This window comes from Bombina bombina, chromosome 10, assembly GCF_027579735.1.
Source record: "Bombina bombina isolate aBomBom1 chromosome 10, aBomBom1.pri, whole genome shotgun sequence".
Classification (NCBI taxonomy): Eukaryota; Metazoa; Chordata; class Amphibia; order Anura; family Bombinatoridae; genus Bombina; species Bombina bombina.
The window spans coordinates 150,361,629-150,380,472 of NC_069508.1; the positions used below are offsets into that span (position 1 = coordinate 150,361,629).

Consider the following 18,844-nt stretch of genomic DNA (forward strand, 5'->3'; position numbering starts at 1 on the left):
CTAAGGCATGTATCATAGAGCACTGTAGTCTCTATATCTGGCACAATATGCTTGAAGCTGTAATTTAGCAAGAACTATAAAAATGGCTCTATAGGGACGCTTAACGATAGAATACATAAAACATACAAGGTGAAACAAAGTATATATAGATAATGATACACAACATTAACCCTAGTCACAGGATATACTGAACTCCCATATATTGTCAGTTCATCAGGGGTAAATTTCCTGTAGCAATTTCAGGATCACAGTGGCTGCATTCCTCTTCACATGATTGTAGTGGAATAAAACAGCATCTAGGAAATATAAGAGAGCCTCATAATATAAGCCTCATGTGTGTATCAGTCACCAAATAGACAAATCAGATAGAAAATGTCAAACTCGGGGTACTCACATTTCCATAGAGCACCCTTATGTGCTAGTAGATGCAGGCTGGCAGTATAAAAGGTAGGTCAGCTTACCTCTTCCCAACAGCTGACCGTAGTCCAGGGACAGCTCAAACACACTCACAGTGATGAACCAAACAGTAGGCCCAACACATATGTGAACCTGGCAATTAGGGCTGGTTAACACTGTTGTAGTTGAAAAACAGATTTATTAAAACCATATAAAATTTAAATAATACAGTGTTAAAAACTGGTGGGTATACACAGTCTGTACCCACAGATATGCAACGCGTTTCTCAGCAGTTACGCGGTTTCCTATGATTTAGCTTGTACACCATTACATCTATACATGGTAGAACCCAATTTAGAATAAGCTGGTCGAATATGCGTCTTGATAAATCTCCCAACTGACCCAATCTCCCAACTGAACTGATTAAAGTAGTCTGCTTCTCAATTGTTCACTCTTTTAATATAAAGTTGATAGAGAACAGCTTTCGTTCTCTATTCATAACAGGATGAGAGACTCTTCTTGCATGATGAGGGATATGCAAGTCCCCCCTTGACAATAGATTCAAACAACCACTGCAGTGATGTTGAATTAGAAATGGAGATGGGTCCTGGCTGATAAAGAACCATGGTCTGAAGAGCTCTAAGAAACACTTGGAGGTCCAGAATGTTAAGCGGTAACCTTGCCTCCAGAGGGAACCAAACTCCTTGCATCCCTCCATCCCTTAAAACTTCCAGATGGTGCCCCGGCGACTGCTGATGTGAGAACTAAAACACAAAGAAAGAAAAGAAAAAAGGATGCATAAATGTTATAGAGCAAGGAAACAAAGTACCTTTGAGATAGTCATAAGGAAAATAGGAACCTCGTAAGACACTGTAAAGACTGACTAAGCATTAGGGCTTACCTTCCACATTTGCCAAGTGACCTTATCACACCTACACCCGAAAATTAGTGTTATTCTTGAATATATATATATATAAAAAAAATTTAAAGTTAAAAACACAATATGACCGACCCCAGCTACCCCGACTGGGTATCTCCACAAAAAGGGCCTGCTTCCACCCCGGAACCTGTAGCTGTATAGCGCAACAGTGATAATAGCAAGTAGCCCATCCTAATAACCAGACAAGACCAGTATTACGGTGAAACACGAACATGCTTTATTGAGACAAACACACAGCTTATATACACATTTGCCATCGGATAAGAGCCTTATCTGATCAAGAGAGCACTGCCCCTTCAGACAGACTAGCGCCTCCGTAGGAGCCATAGGTGCATAGAGATCCCAAAATAACTAGGTCGTAATTTCGGGGTGATCCCAAGGGAGCGGCGGCTATTCCAGGGTACCGTTGGAGAGCTCCGGGCCCCTAGATGTTTCAGTCCAAAAAGCCACATGAAAGGGTACTAAGGAACAGGCCAAGGTGGGGGGTGTCAGAACCCCAGTTTTCTGAGTAAGCTCCCTCTTAGTAATCACCCCAACCCATGCCCATCAAAGGTATGACAAGTCACTAAAAGAGCGGAGCTCTGGGACAAAGGGTTTCAGGAGCGACCTAGGTCAAAGTCTACCGGGAATCTATAGCAATCCCAGCCGGCGAGTAGTGCCATTAGACTCTTGCTGGAATTCAGCAAGGCAGGAAGGGGCCAAGCGGGGTAGCGATCAGCTCTTTCAGGACAAAGAGCACTTGTAACACTCAAAAGGGTAACTGATGGGAAACACAACAAACCAAATAGGAGAGGGGTGGCCTTGGCAGACTGGTATCCATGACAGTGCTCCCCCCCTATAGTCCAGCAGACCTGGCTAGATCCTAATGGGTCGGCCTGGGGCTGTCTGGTGATGTTACTCCACATGTCCCCTGGACAACCTCCTCCCAGAACACAGAATCCTCTACAGGTCTAGGGTCCATAGTCACTGGGGAGGAGGCTGGCCTGCCATCCTCTCCAAGTGCAAAAGTAACGGAGGCTTCAGTTACATTTCTCCCACTGGTATGGACCAGAGTTAGTCCAACGGTTCAGTCCTAAACTCTCCTCCATTTTTTTTTTATCCACTGCCACTGGGGGGGTGAGGATGCTGACCTCATCTTCCTGGAACTGTCTCCGCTGCTGTTGAGAGAGGTTGGCTACCTCCTCTATACCTGGAAACCGTTCTGCTGCTGGAGAGAGAGGTCGGCTACCTCCTTTACCTGGAAATGGCTTTGCCACTGTGGAGAGAGGTCAGCTACCTTCTCTCCTGGGAAAGGCAGATATATATCGCAGGTGCTGGGCAGAGACCAGCACTCTTTACCCTGATGCCAGCACTTGCGCTGGTACTGTGACAAAGTTCCAATCCAAAGGCTCCATAGCCTGTCAGCAGGAAACTTGGTCCCCATGGTGGTTTCAACTGTCCGTGTGGAGGAAGCAGATCACACCGCTGCTAGACAATGTGACGGACCCCGGATACCCCGACTGGGTATCTCCGCCAAAAGGGCCTGCTTCCACCACGAGACCTGTAGCTGTATAGCGGGAAAGTGATTATAGCAAGTAGCCCACCCTAATAACCAGACATGACCAGTATTAAGGTGAAACATGGACAGGCTTTATTGAGACAAACACACAGCTTATATACACATTTGCCATCTGATAAGAGCCTTATCTGATCAAGAGAGCACCGCCCCTCCAGACAGGCTGGTGCCTCTGTAGGAGCCATAGGCGCATAGAGATCCCACAAAAGCTAGTTCGTAGTTTTGGCGTGATCCCAAGTGAGAGGCGGCTATTCCAGGGTACCGTTGGAGGGTGCCTGGCAAAGGGTACTAAGGAACAGTCCGAGGGAGGGGGGGGTGTCAGAACCCCAGGTTCCCGAGTGAGTTCCCTCTTAGTAATCACCCCAACCCATGCCCATCAAAAGGTATGACAAGTCCCCAAAAGAGTGGAGCTCTGGGGCAAAGGGCTTCGGGAGCGACCTAGGTTAAAGACCAGCAGGAATCTCTAGCAATCCCAGCCGACGAGTTCTATAAGATTCCGGCTGGGACTCGGCAATGAAGGAAGGGGCCAAGCGGGGTAGCGATCAGCTCTTTCAGGGCAAAGTTCAATCATTGTAACACACAAAAGGGGAATTGGTGGGAAACACAACAAACCAAATAGGAGAGTGGGGTGGCCTTGACAGCCTGATATCCATGACGCACACATATAAAAGATAACTGTAAAGATAACAGCATCCACAGGTCTAATCAAACTCTAGATTCTTTATTTGTAAAACTAGGTATGTTAACGTTTAGCTTAAAGGGACACTCAATCAAAATTAAACTTTCATTATTCAGATAGAGCCTGCCATTTTAAACAACTTTCCAATTTACTTCCATTAACAAAATGTGCACAGTCTTTTTATATTTAAACTTTTTTAGTCACCAGCTCCTACTGAGCATGTGCAAGAATAAGTGTGTATGCATTTGTGAATGGCTGATGGCTGTCACATGGTACGTGTATGCATTTGTGATTGGCTGATGGCTGTCACATGGTACAGGGGGAGTGGAAAAAAGACATAACTTTTAAAATTGTCAGAAAAAAAATCTACTGCTCATTTGAAGTTCAGACTAAGTGCTATTGCATTGTCTTGTTATCTTGCATTTGTTGATTATGCAAATCTACAGTGTTGACTGAACCTTTAACATAACTAGTGTGTATTGAGACTAGAAGTGCGTATTGATGCAAGTACTAAAATATTTTTTTAGATCCATATCTGCATGTAGCTAAAAGATACAATTTAGTATCTGAGATAAAAGTAATTTGCATGGTCTGTCAAAAACTCTAAACTAATAATATCATGATATTAGTGAGGTCAGAAGAAACCGAAAAACAAGACTTGATGGCAACAAGCACTGAGGTTTCAGTTTGCACAGTAAGGTGCGTATTAAGCGCAGATGTTTTTCATGCCAGAACTCAAAGACGTACGCCACTAGTGACTTAAAAGCACAAGAAAATTTGGCTCCAATATGCTCAAACTCATATAAATAAGCCATAGAACTTTGGGATTCTGTTCTACAGAGCGACAAAACAAAACTAGAACTTTTTGGCCGATGGATCAGTGATATTTGAAGAATGAAGCTTACGCTGAAAAGAACACTCTGCCTATAGTTAAGCATGGTGGTGGCTTGGTAACACTCTGGGGCTACTTTGCATCCTCTGACAAAGAAAACCTGCAGCATGTGGAAGGCAAGATGGATTCACTGAAGTATCAGGAAATTAACCCTGATAAAAATAAACAGTAGCATTTTTTGGAGTAATACATTACTGTATATGCTAAATACATGATAGAGCATATAAAACATGTATGCTGACATAAACTGGTTATGCAACCAATTATGAATATAGCTACATATGGGCACATAAAGCACACCTATCTGTATATAAAAGTATAATCATTGGATAAGTAAAACCAAGTTATTTGCTCACTGCAGAATTGTGCTGTACTAGAGGAGTAACAGAGGTAGTAATAGGATCTGTAGTATAAATATATTAGAATTATATATGCAGGGATTGACATATGGTATGAGCTTGACAAAAAACAAACAAAAAAAAAAACAATCATACATATAACAAAGTAAATATTCATGCTTGAAGAAATGTTGAGCCCTTGCAGAGAGGTCTTGAACATTCTGTAATGCAGATTAGTAAAACAGTCTCTGCAGAGATAATGTAACTGTGCTGAAATTACATTCAAAATACCCTGTTGTACAGATTCATAACTATATATAGTAATGTACTGTAAGGAGACAGAGAGTATGCCATTTTATATCTGTATTTCTTAGAACACTACAGAAACTCTCTCTTGTAATTGATCATACTCTAGAAGCAAGGACATACATGTATATTATCTGTAAACATGTATGTAAATTTAAGCAGCTGAGATATATATAAAAAATCCTATATGAGGAATGAATATGGAAATTGTTAATTTACAACAGATAAGCCTGTTACAATATATAAACTCATTATAGAAACAAAGACAGTTTTGATCAGCTTGCTGCATGAAAAATAAACCAAGCTATGTAATACAGGATTGACAGACCTGCATGAGACACCAACTGGAGTCAAAGTGCCCATTAGTAGGTTAAAGGGGGGGGGGGGGTTACATTTGCTTTTCAACACACAACTATGGACAGATGGGGGATATACACTTAAAGGGACACTGAACCCAATTTTTTTCTTTTGTAATTCAGATAGAGCATGCAATTTTAAGCAACTTTCTAATTTACTCCTATTATCAATTTATCTTCGTTCTCTTGCTATCATTATTTGAAAAAGAAGGCATCTAAGCTTTTTTTGGTTTCAGTACTCTGGACAGCACTTTTTTTTTATTAGTGGATGAATTTATCCACCAATCAGCAAGGACAACCCAGGTTGTTCACCAAAAATGGGCCGGCATCTAAACTTACATTCTTGCATTTCAAATAAAGATACCAAGAGAATAAAGAAAATGTGATAATAGGAGTAAATTAGAAATTTGCTTAAAATTTCATGCTCAATCTGAATAACGAAAGAAAACTTTTGGGTACAGTGTCCCTTTAACAACATGCAATTTGCTGTACAAAAACTGGGAATAAAATTATTCACACCAGTATTAGCCAACAGCACACCTTAAGTAGCAAAGAAAACTTTCTAAACACCCAACATCCCTAGCAGCTCTTGTAAGAGTTACTCACCCACCTCCATGGCAAAGAAGGGGTTAAAAACACCAAAATGCCTTAGAATCCACCAGATCAAATTCACAACAGCTGATGCAGAGAGGGTAAATGTCTATGAGAGGGTGCAGAGCGCATCACCATAACAATTTGCAGGCCCAAGGCCTGTGCAGTTGGAAATAACTTTCAAAATGATGAAAAAACACCTCTCCAAAAGGCCCTTGTGCCCAACTGCACTGCGAGAGATCTAACTGATAACTGCACAAGTAGGGTTGCCACCTCTGCCATGTTTTCCTGGACACTTATGAGTTACACATGCTCCAGGGTGCTGTTCATGAGCACTATTCATGTGATGTCTAGAGGCACAATACATGTTCTACCCTGCAGCATGCGTAACTCATAAGTGTCCAGGAAAACATGGCAACCCTATGCACAAGGCAGTTACTGGCTCTCAAAGAGACAGAGCCCATTTCTTAGCAGCCCAATATACCTTTTTTACATGAAAAAAACCTTATTTTTGCATTTTGTTTCTAAGGAGTCCCAAGGATGCTAGATAAGAACTATACTGTGCCTCATTTCCCCCACATTCATGTGTTAAACACATAGGTAAAGCTCTTCGGGTGTAAGGCTGTGACCCCCAGCTATGTAGTACCTGTAAGGAGAACTGGATAGCTCTAATAATAATTGGATGGCTCCTGGGCTGTGGAGTGCCTGAGTCACTTACCTGGACTAAAGCACCACTCTACTGTGTCTTACCAGCTGGCTGAGGCCTTAATCCCTCACAGGTTCCTGAACCAGTAGAGAACACATCCAGTGCAAGTAAATATACTGCAGAGGATACAGCGGATATACCTGTAAACCATCAGGGGGAGGCTAGGGATGGGTCCCTGTGACGCTTGAGGGCAGTTATGACGGATAGATTACCCACTAGGGTAGTGGAAAGCACCTAACAGATGTAACCCTTACCCCCGTTTCAGTCAGAGTCTTTTTAAAGCTTCTTGGAGTAATGTTGCCTACGGGTACTGGGTCCCAAGTCAGGTCTGAGCCCACAAATCATTTGAAAAGATAAATTACTCTTGATAGTAGAGCACCTCTGAAATCTTCAACATCTTTCCTCTGAGGCCTAGAAAAAACTGGAGAGGGAGGGGAAGTGGGAGGGACTAAAGCTCTGTCAGGGTTCTTTAACTCCTCCTTATAGTAGGAATATTTTCCACGTTATGAAGCTATGGACTCATCAGCTAAGGAGGAAATAAATTTAAAAAAAAATTGCAATATACTTACATTACACTTCACACAACATTTTATATACAAATCTTATGGTGTTTAAAGTTAAAATCCAAGAGTTAGGATACAAAAATCAATAATTAGGAATAAAGGATCCTCTTTATGAACATTAATTAATAAGTAAACTGATTAGTGGACAGAAAAAAAAAAATATCCCAGCTAATGAATTATTAAATAGTCTTACCTCCCTCCTAGCGAATAAATCCAAGGAGTAGTTGCATTTCAAAAACAAAAATGTATGCTTACCTGTTAAATACATTTAATGGTGGTGAGAGTCCATGAGCCTGGGATTAAGTGGTTTTAGAGCTCTGGGAATCTTTGACCACTAGGAGGAGGCAAAGATTTCCAGAGCTCTAAGACCACTTAATCCCTCCCACCTCTCTGGTATTCCAGTCTGACTTATAGCCAAGGAGGAGAAGTTAATAGGTAGGAATGGACAAAGCAGGGAAAAAGATGTGCAAACTAGAAGTTCCGCCAGCAAAAAAAATTAAAAAGGAAAATGGGCGGGTCTCATGGAATATCATCACCATGAAAGAAATTAATTTATCAGGTAAGCATAAAGTTTGTTTTCTTTCATACAGTGGTAAGAGTCCACAAGCAATTAGCTCTGGGAATACTCAAGTTGTGGAGTCCACGTATAAATGGGCAGGACAACAATTTTTTAAAGGCAGGCACCTAATTACCAGGCACAGCTTCCTGAAGGATTTTCCTACCAAACATATTAAAGTGGAAGAATTTAGAGAAAGTATGTTGTTGCCTTGTAAATATATTTATTATCAACCTCATTCTTGAAAAATCCAAGAAGAGGAAACTGATCTAGAAAAATGGGCAATAAAGTGTTTTGAAAAAAAAAAAAAAAAAACACTATTCCTCCTCCAAGTAAACCTTGGTAATCAAGAGATTTAGCCAAAAAATAAGTTAAGAAACAGATGTAGCCCTCTGACCTTTACGTGGACTAAGGAATAGACAAATTAAAAGGATTGTCAAAAATCCTTTGTAATGTGAAAGTAGAATGGTAATGTTCTTACAATATCTAAAATAAAGTGATGGTAAACTCCCCCCTTTATGAAAACTAGATTATATATGATATGTATATATATATATATATATATATATATATATATATATATATATATATTTATATTTATATTATATATATAAATAACATTGCGGTTCTGTCTACATAAAGGGGAAAGTTTACCATCACTTTAAGTAAGAGACGACTAAATTACGTTTTTGGATTAGGGCAAGGGCTATAATCTCCTGATTGATGTTGTTATCTGAAAAACCACTTAAAGGGATACTAAACCTAATTTTTTTCTTTCATGATTCAGATAGAGCATGAGATTTTAAGCACCTTTCTAATTTACTCCTATTAATTTTTCTTTGTTCTCATGCTATCTTGATTTGAAAAAGCAGTACTGTAAGCTTTAGAGCCAGACCATTTTTTGTTCAGCACCTGGGTAGCACTTGCTGATTTGTGGCTAAATGTAGCAAACCAATCAGCAAGCTCTACCAAGGTGCTGAACTAAAAATGGGCCGGCTCCTAACCATTTATTACTGCTTTTTCAAATCAAGATAACATGAGAACAAAGAAAAATTGATAATTAGGAGTAAATTAGAAAGTTGCTTAAAATTGCATGCTCTATCTAAATCATGAAAGAAAAAATAATGTGGGGTTAGTGTCCCTTGAAGGTAAAACACATATATATATATATATATATATATATATATATATATATATATATATATATATATATATATATATATATATATATATATATGTCTTTAAAACCCACCTTATCTTGATAAAAATAAGACAAGGAAGTTTGCAAGAAAGAGCAAAAATTTAGAAAGTTTTAAAGGCAAAAGATACAGCTAAAAGCAAGTTTAAAAAAAAAAAAAAAAAGACAGAAGCTAAATGTCCAAAGCATGCAGGTTTGAAAAGAGAAACTTTAAAAACAAAGAAAAAAAAAAAAAAAAAACCACACACCCCGTACCAAATCAACTGCTGGGGAGTACACACAAACACACACACACACACACACACCGTACCAAGCCCACTGCTGGGGCGTACCTACACACACCGTACCAAGCCCACTGCTGGGGCGTACCTACACACACACACACACCGTACCAAGCCCACTGCTGGGGCATACCTACACACACCGTACCAAGCCCACTGCTGGGGCGTACCTACACACACACACACACACCGTACCAAGCCCACTGCTGGGGCATACCTACACACACCGTACCAAGCCCACTGCTGGGGCGTACCTACACACACACACACACCTACACACCGTACCAAGCCCACTGCTGGGGCGTACCTACACACCGTACCAAGCCCACTGCTGGGGCGTACCCCCCCACACACACACACCGTACCAAGCCCACTGCTGGGGCGTACCCCCACACACACACACACCGTACCAAGCCCACTGCTGGGGCGTACCCCCACACACACCGTACCAAGCCCACTGCTGGGGCGTACCCACACACACCGTACCAAGCCCACTGCTGGGGCGTACCCACACACACACACACACCGTACCAAGCCCACTGCTGGGGCGTACCCACACACACACACACCGTACCAAGCCCACTGCTGGGGCGTACCCACACACACACACACCGTACCAAGCCCACTGCTGGGGCGTACCCACACACACACACCGTACCAAGCCCACTGCTGGGGCGTACCCACACACACACACCGTACCAAGCCCACTGCTGGGGCGTACCCACACACACACACCGTACCAAGCCCACTGTTGGGGCGTACCCACACACACCGTACCAAGCCCACTGTTGGGGCGTACCCACACACACCGTACCAAGCCCACTGTTGGGGCGTACCTACACACACCGTACCAAGCCCACTGCTGGGGCGTACCTACACACACACACCGTACCAAGCCCACTGCTGGGGCGTACCTACACACACACACACCGTACCAAGCCCACTGCTGGGGCGTACCTACACACACACACCGTACCAAGCCCACTGCTGGGGCGTACCTACATACACACACACACACCGTACCAAGCCCACTGCTGGGGCGTACCTACACACACACACCGTACCAAGCCCACTGCTGGGGCGTACCTACACACACACACACCGTACCAAGCCCACTGCTGGGGCGTACCTACACATACACACACACCGTACCAAGCCCACTGCTGGGGCGTACCTACACATACACACACACCGTACCAAGCCCACTGCTGGGGCGTACCTACACATACACACACACCGTACCAAGCCCACTGCTGGGGCGTACCTACACACACCGTACCAAGCCCACTGCTGGGGCGTACCTACACACACACACACACCGTACCAAGCCCACTGCTGGGGGTACCTACACACACACACACCGTACCAAGCCCACTGCTGGGGCGTACCTACACACACCGTACCAAGCCCACTGCTGGGGCGTACCCACACACACCCACACCGTACCAAACCCACACCGTACCAAGCCCACTGCTGGGGCGTACCTACACACCGTACCAAGCCCACTGCTGGGGCGTACCTACACACCGTACCAAGCCCACTGCTGGGGCGTACCCACACACACCGTACCAAGCCCACTGCTGGGGCGTACCCACACACACCGTACCAAGCCCACTGCTGGGGCGTACCCACACACACCGTACCAAGCCCACTGCTGGGGCGTACCCACACACACCGTACCAAGCCCACTGTTGGGGCGTACCCACACACACCGTACCAAGCCCACTGTTGGGGCGTACCCACACACACACCGTACCAAGCCCACTGTTGGGGCGTACCTACACACACCGTACCAAGCCCATAGCTGGGGTGTACCCACACACCGTACCAAGCCCACTGCTGGGGCGTACCCACACACACACCGTACCAAGCCCACTGCTGGGGCGTACCCGCACACACACACCGTACCAAGCCCACTGCTGGGGTGTACCCACACATACCGTACCAAGCCCACTGCTGGGGTGTACCCACACACACCGTACCAAGCCCACTGCTGGGGTGTACCCACACACACCGTACCAAGCCCACTGCTGGGGCGTACCCACACACACCGTACCAAGCCCACTGCTGGGGCGTACCCACACACACCGTACCAAGCCCACTGCTGGGGTGTACCCACACACACCGTACCAAGCCCACTGCTGGGGTGTACCCACACACACCGTACCAAGCCCACTGCTGGGGTGTACCCACACACACCGTACCAAGCCCACTGCTGGGGTGTACCCACACACACCATACCAAGCCCACTGCTGGGGTGTACCCACACACACCATACCAAGCCCACTGCTGGGGTGTACCCACACACACACTGTACCAAGCCCACTGCTGGGGTGTACCCAGCCCACTGCTGGGGTGTACCCACACACACCGTACCAAGCCCACTGCTGGGGTGTACCCACACACACCGTACCAAGCCCACTGCTGGGGTGTACCCACACACACCGTACCAAGCCCACTGCTGGGGTGTACCCACACACACCGTACCAAGCCCACTGCTGGGGTGTACACACACACACTGTACCAAGCCCACTGCTGGGGTGTACACACACACACACACTGTACCAAGCCCACTGCTGGGGTGTACACACACACACACTGTACCAAGCCCACTGCTGGGGTGTACCCACACACACACTGTACCAAGCCCACTGCTGGGGTGTACACACTGTAACAAGCACACTGCTGGGGAGCACCCACTCACACCGTACCAATCCCACTGCTGTGGGTCACCCAGTTACACGGTACGGTATTGTGCCCACTGCTGTATAAAGGGTGTGGAAGTCAGAAAATGCACCTGTTTAATGACACTAAGGAGGTTACTTTAAACTGTGAGTGTCACAATTATAAATTGAGTAAAGTTTACAAGCTTAAGTCTGCAAACAATACTTACATACCGTACCAAGCCCACTGCTGGGGCGTACCCACACACACACACCGTACCAAGCCCACTGCTGGGGCGTACCCACACACACCGTACCAAGCCCACTGTTGGGGCGTACCCACACACACCGTACCAAGCCCACTGTTGGGGCGTACCCACACACACCGTACCAAGCCCACTGCTGGGGCGTACCTACACACACCGTACCAAGCCCACTGCTGGGGCGTACCTACACACACACACCGTACCAAGCCCACTGCTGGGGCGTACCTACACATACACACACACCGTACCAAGCCCACTGCTGGGGCGTACCTACACATACACCGTACCAAGCCCACTGCTGGGGCGTACCTACACACACCGTACCAAGCCCACTGCTGGGGCGTACCTACACACACACACACCGTACCAAGCCCACTGCTGGGGCGTACCTACACACACACACACCGTACCAAGCCCACTGCTAGGGCGTACCTACACACACCGTACCAAGCCCACTGCTGGGGCGTACCCACACACACACACACACACCGTACCAAACCCACACCGTACCAAGCCCACTGCTGGGGCGTACCTACACACCGTACCAAGCCCACTGCTGGGGCGTACCTACACACCGTACCAAGCCCACTGCTGGGGCGTACCTACACACCGTACCAAGCCCACTGTTGGGGCGTACCCCCACACACACCGTACCAAGCCCACTGTTGGGGCGTACCCCCACACACACCGTACCAAGCCCACTGCTGGGGCGTACCCCCACACACACCCCGTACCAAGCCCACTGCTGGGGCGTACCCCCACACACACCCCGTACCAAGCCCACTGCTGGGGCGTACCCCCACACACACCCCGTACCAAGCCCACTGCTGGGGCGTACCCCCACACACACCCCGTACCAAGCCCACTGCTGGGGCGTACCCACACACACACCCCGTACCAAGCCCACTGCTGGGGCGTACCCACACACACACACCGTACCAAGCCCACTGCTGGGGCGTACCCACACACACACACCGTACCAAGCCCACTGCTGGGGCGTACCCACACACACCGTACCAAGCCCACTGTTGGGGCGTACCCACACACACCGTACCAAGCCCACTGTTGGGGCGTACCCACACACACCGTACCAAGCCCACTGTTGGGGCGTACCCACACACACCGTACCAAGCCCACTGTTGGGGCGTACCCACACACACCGTACCAAGCCCACTGTTGGGGCGTACCCACACACACCGTACCAAGCCCACTGTTGGGGCGTACCTACACACACCGTACCAAGCCCATAGCTGGGGTGTACCCACACACCGTACCAAGCCCACTGCTGGGGCGTACCCACACACACACCGTACCAAGCCCACTGCTGGGGCGTACCCGCACACACACACCGTACCAAGCCCACTGCTGGGGTGTACCCACACATACCGTACCAAGCCCACTGCTGGGGTGTACCCACACACACCGTACCAAGCCCACTGCTGGGGTGTACCCACACACACCGTACCAAGCCCACTGCTGGGGTGTACCCACACACACCGTACCAAGCCCACTGCTGGGGTGTACCCACACACACCGTACCAAGCCCACTGCTGGGGTGTACCCACACACCCCGTACCAAGCCCACTGCTGGGGCGTACCCACACACACACACCGTACCAAGCCCACTGCTGGGGCGTACCCACACACACACACCGTACCAAGCCCACTGCTGGGGCGTACCCACACACACCGTACCAAGCCCACTGCTGGGGCGTACCCACACACACCGTACCAAGCCCACTGCTGGGGCGTACCCACACACACCGTACCAAGCCCACTGTTGGGGCGTACCCACACACACCGTACCAAGCCCACTGTTGGGGCGTACCCACACACACCGTACCAAGCCCACTGTTGGGGCGTACCCACACACACCGTACCAAGCCCACTGGTGGAGCGTACCTACACACACCGTACCAAGCCCACTGCTGGGGTGTACCCACACACCGTACCAAGCCCACTGCTGGGGCGTACCCACACACACACCGTACCAAGCCCACTGCTGGGGCGTACCCGCACACACACACCGTACCAAGCCCACTGCTGGGGTGTACCCACACATACCGTACCAAGCCCACTGCTGGGGTGTACCCACACACACCGTACCAAGCCCACTGCTGGGGTGTACCCACACACACCGTACCAAGCCCACTGCTGGGGTGTACCCACACACACCGTACCAAGCCCACTGCTGGGGTGTACCCACACACACCGTACCAAGCCCACTGCTGGGGTGTACCCACACACACCGTACCAAGCCCACTGCTGGGGTGTACCCACACACACCGTACCAAGCCCACTGCTGGGGTGTACCCACACACACCGTACCAAGCCCACTGCTGGGGTGTACCCACACACACCATACCAAGCCCACTGCTGGGGTGTACCCACACACACCATACCAAGCCCACTGCTGGGGTGTACCCACACACACACTGTACCAAGCCCACTGCTGGGGTGTACCCAGCCCACTGCTGGGGTGTACCCACACACACCGTACCAAGCCCACTGCTGGGGTGTACCCACACACACCGTACCAAGCCCACTGCTGGGGTGTACCCACACACACCGTACCAAGCCCACTGCTGGGGTGTACTCACACACACACTGTACCAAGCCCACTGCTGGGGTGTACACACACACACTGTACCAAGCCCACTGCTGGGGTGTACCCACACACACACTGTACCAAGCCCACTGCTGGGGTGTACCCACACACACACACACTGTACCAAGCCCACTGCTGGGGTGTACACACACTGTACCAAGCCCACTGCTGGGGTGTACACACACACACACTGTACCAAGCCCACTGCTGGGGTGTACACACACACACACACTGTACCAAGCCCACTGCTGGGGTGTACACACACACACACTGTACCAAGCCCACTGCTGGGGTGTACACACACACACACTGTACCAAGCCCACTGCTGGGGTGTACACACACACACACCGTACCAAGCCCACTGCTGGGGTGTACACACACACACACCGTACCAAGCCCACTGCTGGGGTGTACACACTGTAACAAGCACACTGCTGGGGAGCACCCACTCACACCGTACCAATCCCACTGCTGTGGGTCACCCAGTTACACGGTACGGTATTGTGCCCACTGCTGTATAAAGGGTGTGGAAGTCAGAAAATGCACCTGTTTAATGACACTAAGGAGGTTACTTTAAACTGTGAGTGTCACAATTATAAATTGAGTAAAGTTTACAAGCTTAAGTCTGCAAACAATACTTACATACCGTACCAAGCCCACTGCTGGGGCGTACCCACACACACACACCGTACCAAGCCCACTGCTGGGGCGTACCCACACACACCGTACCAAGCCCACTGTTGGGGCGTACCCACACACACCGTACCAAGCCCACTGTTGGGGCGTACCTACACACACCGTACCAAGCCCACTGCTGGGGCGTACCTACACACACACCGTACCAAGCCCACTGCTGGGGCGTACCTACACACACACCGTACCAAGCCCACTGCTGGGGCGTACCTACACACACACACACCGTACCAAGCCCACTGCTGGGGCGTACCTACACACACACACCGTACCAAGCCCACTGCTGGGGCGTACCTACACACACACACCGTACCAAGCCCACTGCTGGGGCGTACCTACATACACACACACACACCGTACCAAGCCCACTGCTGGGGCGTACCTACACACACACACCGTACCAAGCCCACTGCTGGGGTGTACCTACACATACACACACACCGTACCAAGCCCACTGCTGGGGCGTACCTACACATACACCGTACCAAGCCCACTGCTGGGGCGTACCTACACACACTGTACCAAGCCCACTGCTGGGGCGTACCTACACACACCGTACCAAGCCCACTGCTGGGGCGTACCTACACACACACACACACACACCCACACACCGTACCAAGCCCACTGCTGGGGCGTACCTACACACACACACACACCGTACCAAGCCCACTGCTAGGGCGTACCTACACACACCGTACCAAGCCCACTGCTGGGGCGTACCCACACACACCGTACCAAGCCCACTGCTGGGGCGTACCCACACACACACACACCGTACCAAACCCACACCGTACCAAGCCCACTGCTGGGGCGTACCTACACACTGTACCAAGCCCACTGCTGGGGCGTACCTACACACCGTACCAAGCCCACTGCTGGGGCATACCTACACACCGTACCAAGCCCACTGTTGGGGCGTACCCCCACACACACCGTACCAAGCCCACTGTTGGGGCGTACCCCCACACACACCGTACCAAGCCCACTGCTGGGGCGTACCCCCACACACACCGTACCAAGCCCACTGCTGGGGCGTACCCCCACACACACCATACCAAGCCCACTGCTGGGGCGTACCCACACACACACACCGTACCAAGCCCACTGCTGGGGCGTACCCACACACACACACCGTACCAAGCCCACTGCTGGGGCGTACCCACACACACACACCGTACCAAGCCCACTGCTGGGGTGTACCCACACACACCGTACCAAGCCCACTGCTGGGGTGTACCCACACACACCGTACCAAGCCCACTGCTGGGGTGTACCCACACACACCGTACCAAGCCCACTGCTGGGGTGTACCCACACACACCGTACCAAGCCCACTGCTGGGGTGTACCCACACACACCGTACCAAGCCCACTGCTGGGGTGTACTCACACACACACACACACTGTACCAAGCCCACTGCTGGGGTGTACACACACACACTGTACCAAGCCCACTGCTGGGGTGTACCCACACACACACTGTACCAAGCCCACTGCTGGGGTGTACACACACACACACACTGTACCAAGCCCACTGCTGGGGTGTACACACTGTAACAAGCCCACTGCTGGGGTGTACACACACACACTGTACCAAGCCCACTGCTGGGGTGTACACACACACACACTGTACCAAGCCCACTGCTGGGGTGTACACACACACACACACTGTACCAAGCCCACTGCTGGGGTGTACACACACACACACTGTACCAAGCCCACTGCTGGGGTGTACACACACACACACACTGTACCAAGCCCACTGCTGGGGTGTACACACACACACACTGTACCAAGCCCACTGCTGGGGTGTACACACACACACACACTGTACCAAGCCCACTGCTGGGGTGTACACACACACTGTACCAAGCCCACTGCTGGGGTGTACACACACACACACTGTACCAAGCCCACTGCTGGGGTGTACACACACACACACTGTAACAAGCCTACTGCTGGGGTGTACCCACACACACACTGTAACAAGCCTACTGCTGGGGTGTACCCACACACACACTGTAACAAGCCTACTGCTGGGGAGCACCCACTCACACACTGTAACAAGCCTACTGCTGGGGTGTACACACACACACACTGTACCAAGCCCACTGCTGGGGTGTACACACTGTAACAAGCACACTGCTGGGGAGCACCCACTCACACCGTACCAATCCCACTGCTGTGGGTCACCCAGTTACACGGTACGGTATTGTGCCCACTGCTGTATAAAGGGTGTGGAAGTCAGAAAATGCACCTGTTTAATGACACTAAGGAGGTTACTTTAAACTGTGAGTGTCACAATTATAAATTGAGTAAAGTTTACAAGCTTAAGTCTGCAAACAATACTTTACTATTCACTGACAAGAATAAATTAGATACCGCAAACCAATAAACAAACCATCATTACCGTTTCGTGGGACCGGCTCCGGGAAAACAATCGTATAATCCAACTCCACTTCACCCATGTCGCCTTAACTTCGCTTACACAACACTTTGCCCAACCGGAAGTACTCTGCTGTTTCTATTAGCCAATCAGACTTTAGACCTCTCATCGCAAGTTACAAATGAGACCTTGACTCCAAGGCGCGCTGAGTCCATGGTTACTGTTCCTTAGCAACATGGGTGCATGTGGGAAACCTGTATTTGAGTAAAAAGTTACATTTTGATTGGATAAGACGTATTCTATTCACATGAAAGTCGACCCGATTGGTTATGGTAACTTTCTGTTTATCTTCTATTGGTTGAGCAGCGTTTGTTTACATGCGGAGGTCCAAATGCTGATTCCATTAGGGGTTTCCTTTCCGTCATATGAAGAATATAAAGGTGCGTGACTGTTAACAGAATCTCATATATTACCCCTAGTACTAGCCCAGTGCCCCCTATAACCTACTGAATTACCCCTAATACTAGCCCAGTGCCCCCTATAACCTACTGAATTACCCCTAGTAATAGCCCAGTGCCCCCTATAACCTACTGAATTACCCCTAATACTAGCCCAGTGCCCCCTATAACCTACTGAATTACCCCTAATACTAGCCCAGTGCCCCCTATAACCTACTGAATTACCCCTAATACTAGCCCAGTGCCCCCTATAACCTACTGTATTACCACTAGTACTAGCCCAGTGTATTCTGTAACCTCCTGTATTACCCTTAGTGCTAGCCCGGTGCCCCCTATAACCTCTGTATTAAACCTAGTACTAGCCCAGTGTATACTGTAACCTCATGTATTACTTCCAGCACTAGCCCAGTGTA

At 49.1% G+C, this 18,844-nt stretch overlaps 1 protein-coding gene across 1 annotated transcript in view; it reads right to left on the bottom strand.

Moving 5' to 3' along the window:
- LOC128641334 (transmembrane protein 53-A) overlaps positions 1-18,128 on the bottom strand; it is a 30,244-nt gene extending 12,116 nt beyond the window's left edge. The window contains exon 1 of the mRNA XM_053693948.1: positions 17,998-18,128. Coding sequence (XP_053549923.1) covers positions 17,998-18,055 — 58 coding nt within the window. The 5' untranslated portion in view covers positions 18,056-18,128. The remainder of the gene's footprint in view (positions 1-17,997) is intronic.
- Positions 18,129-18,844: the final 716 nt, after the last annotated feature.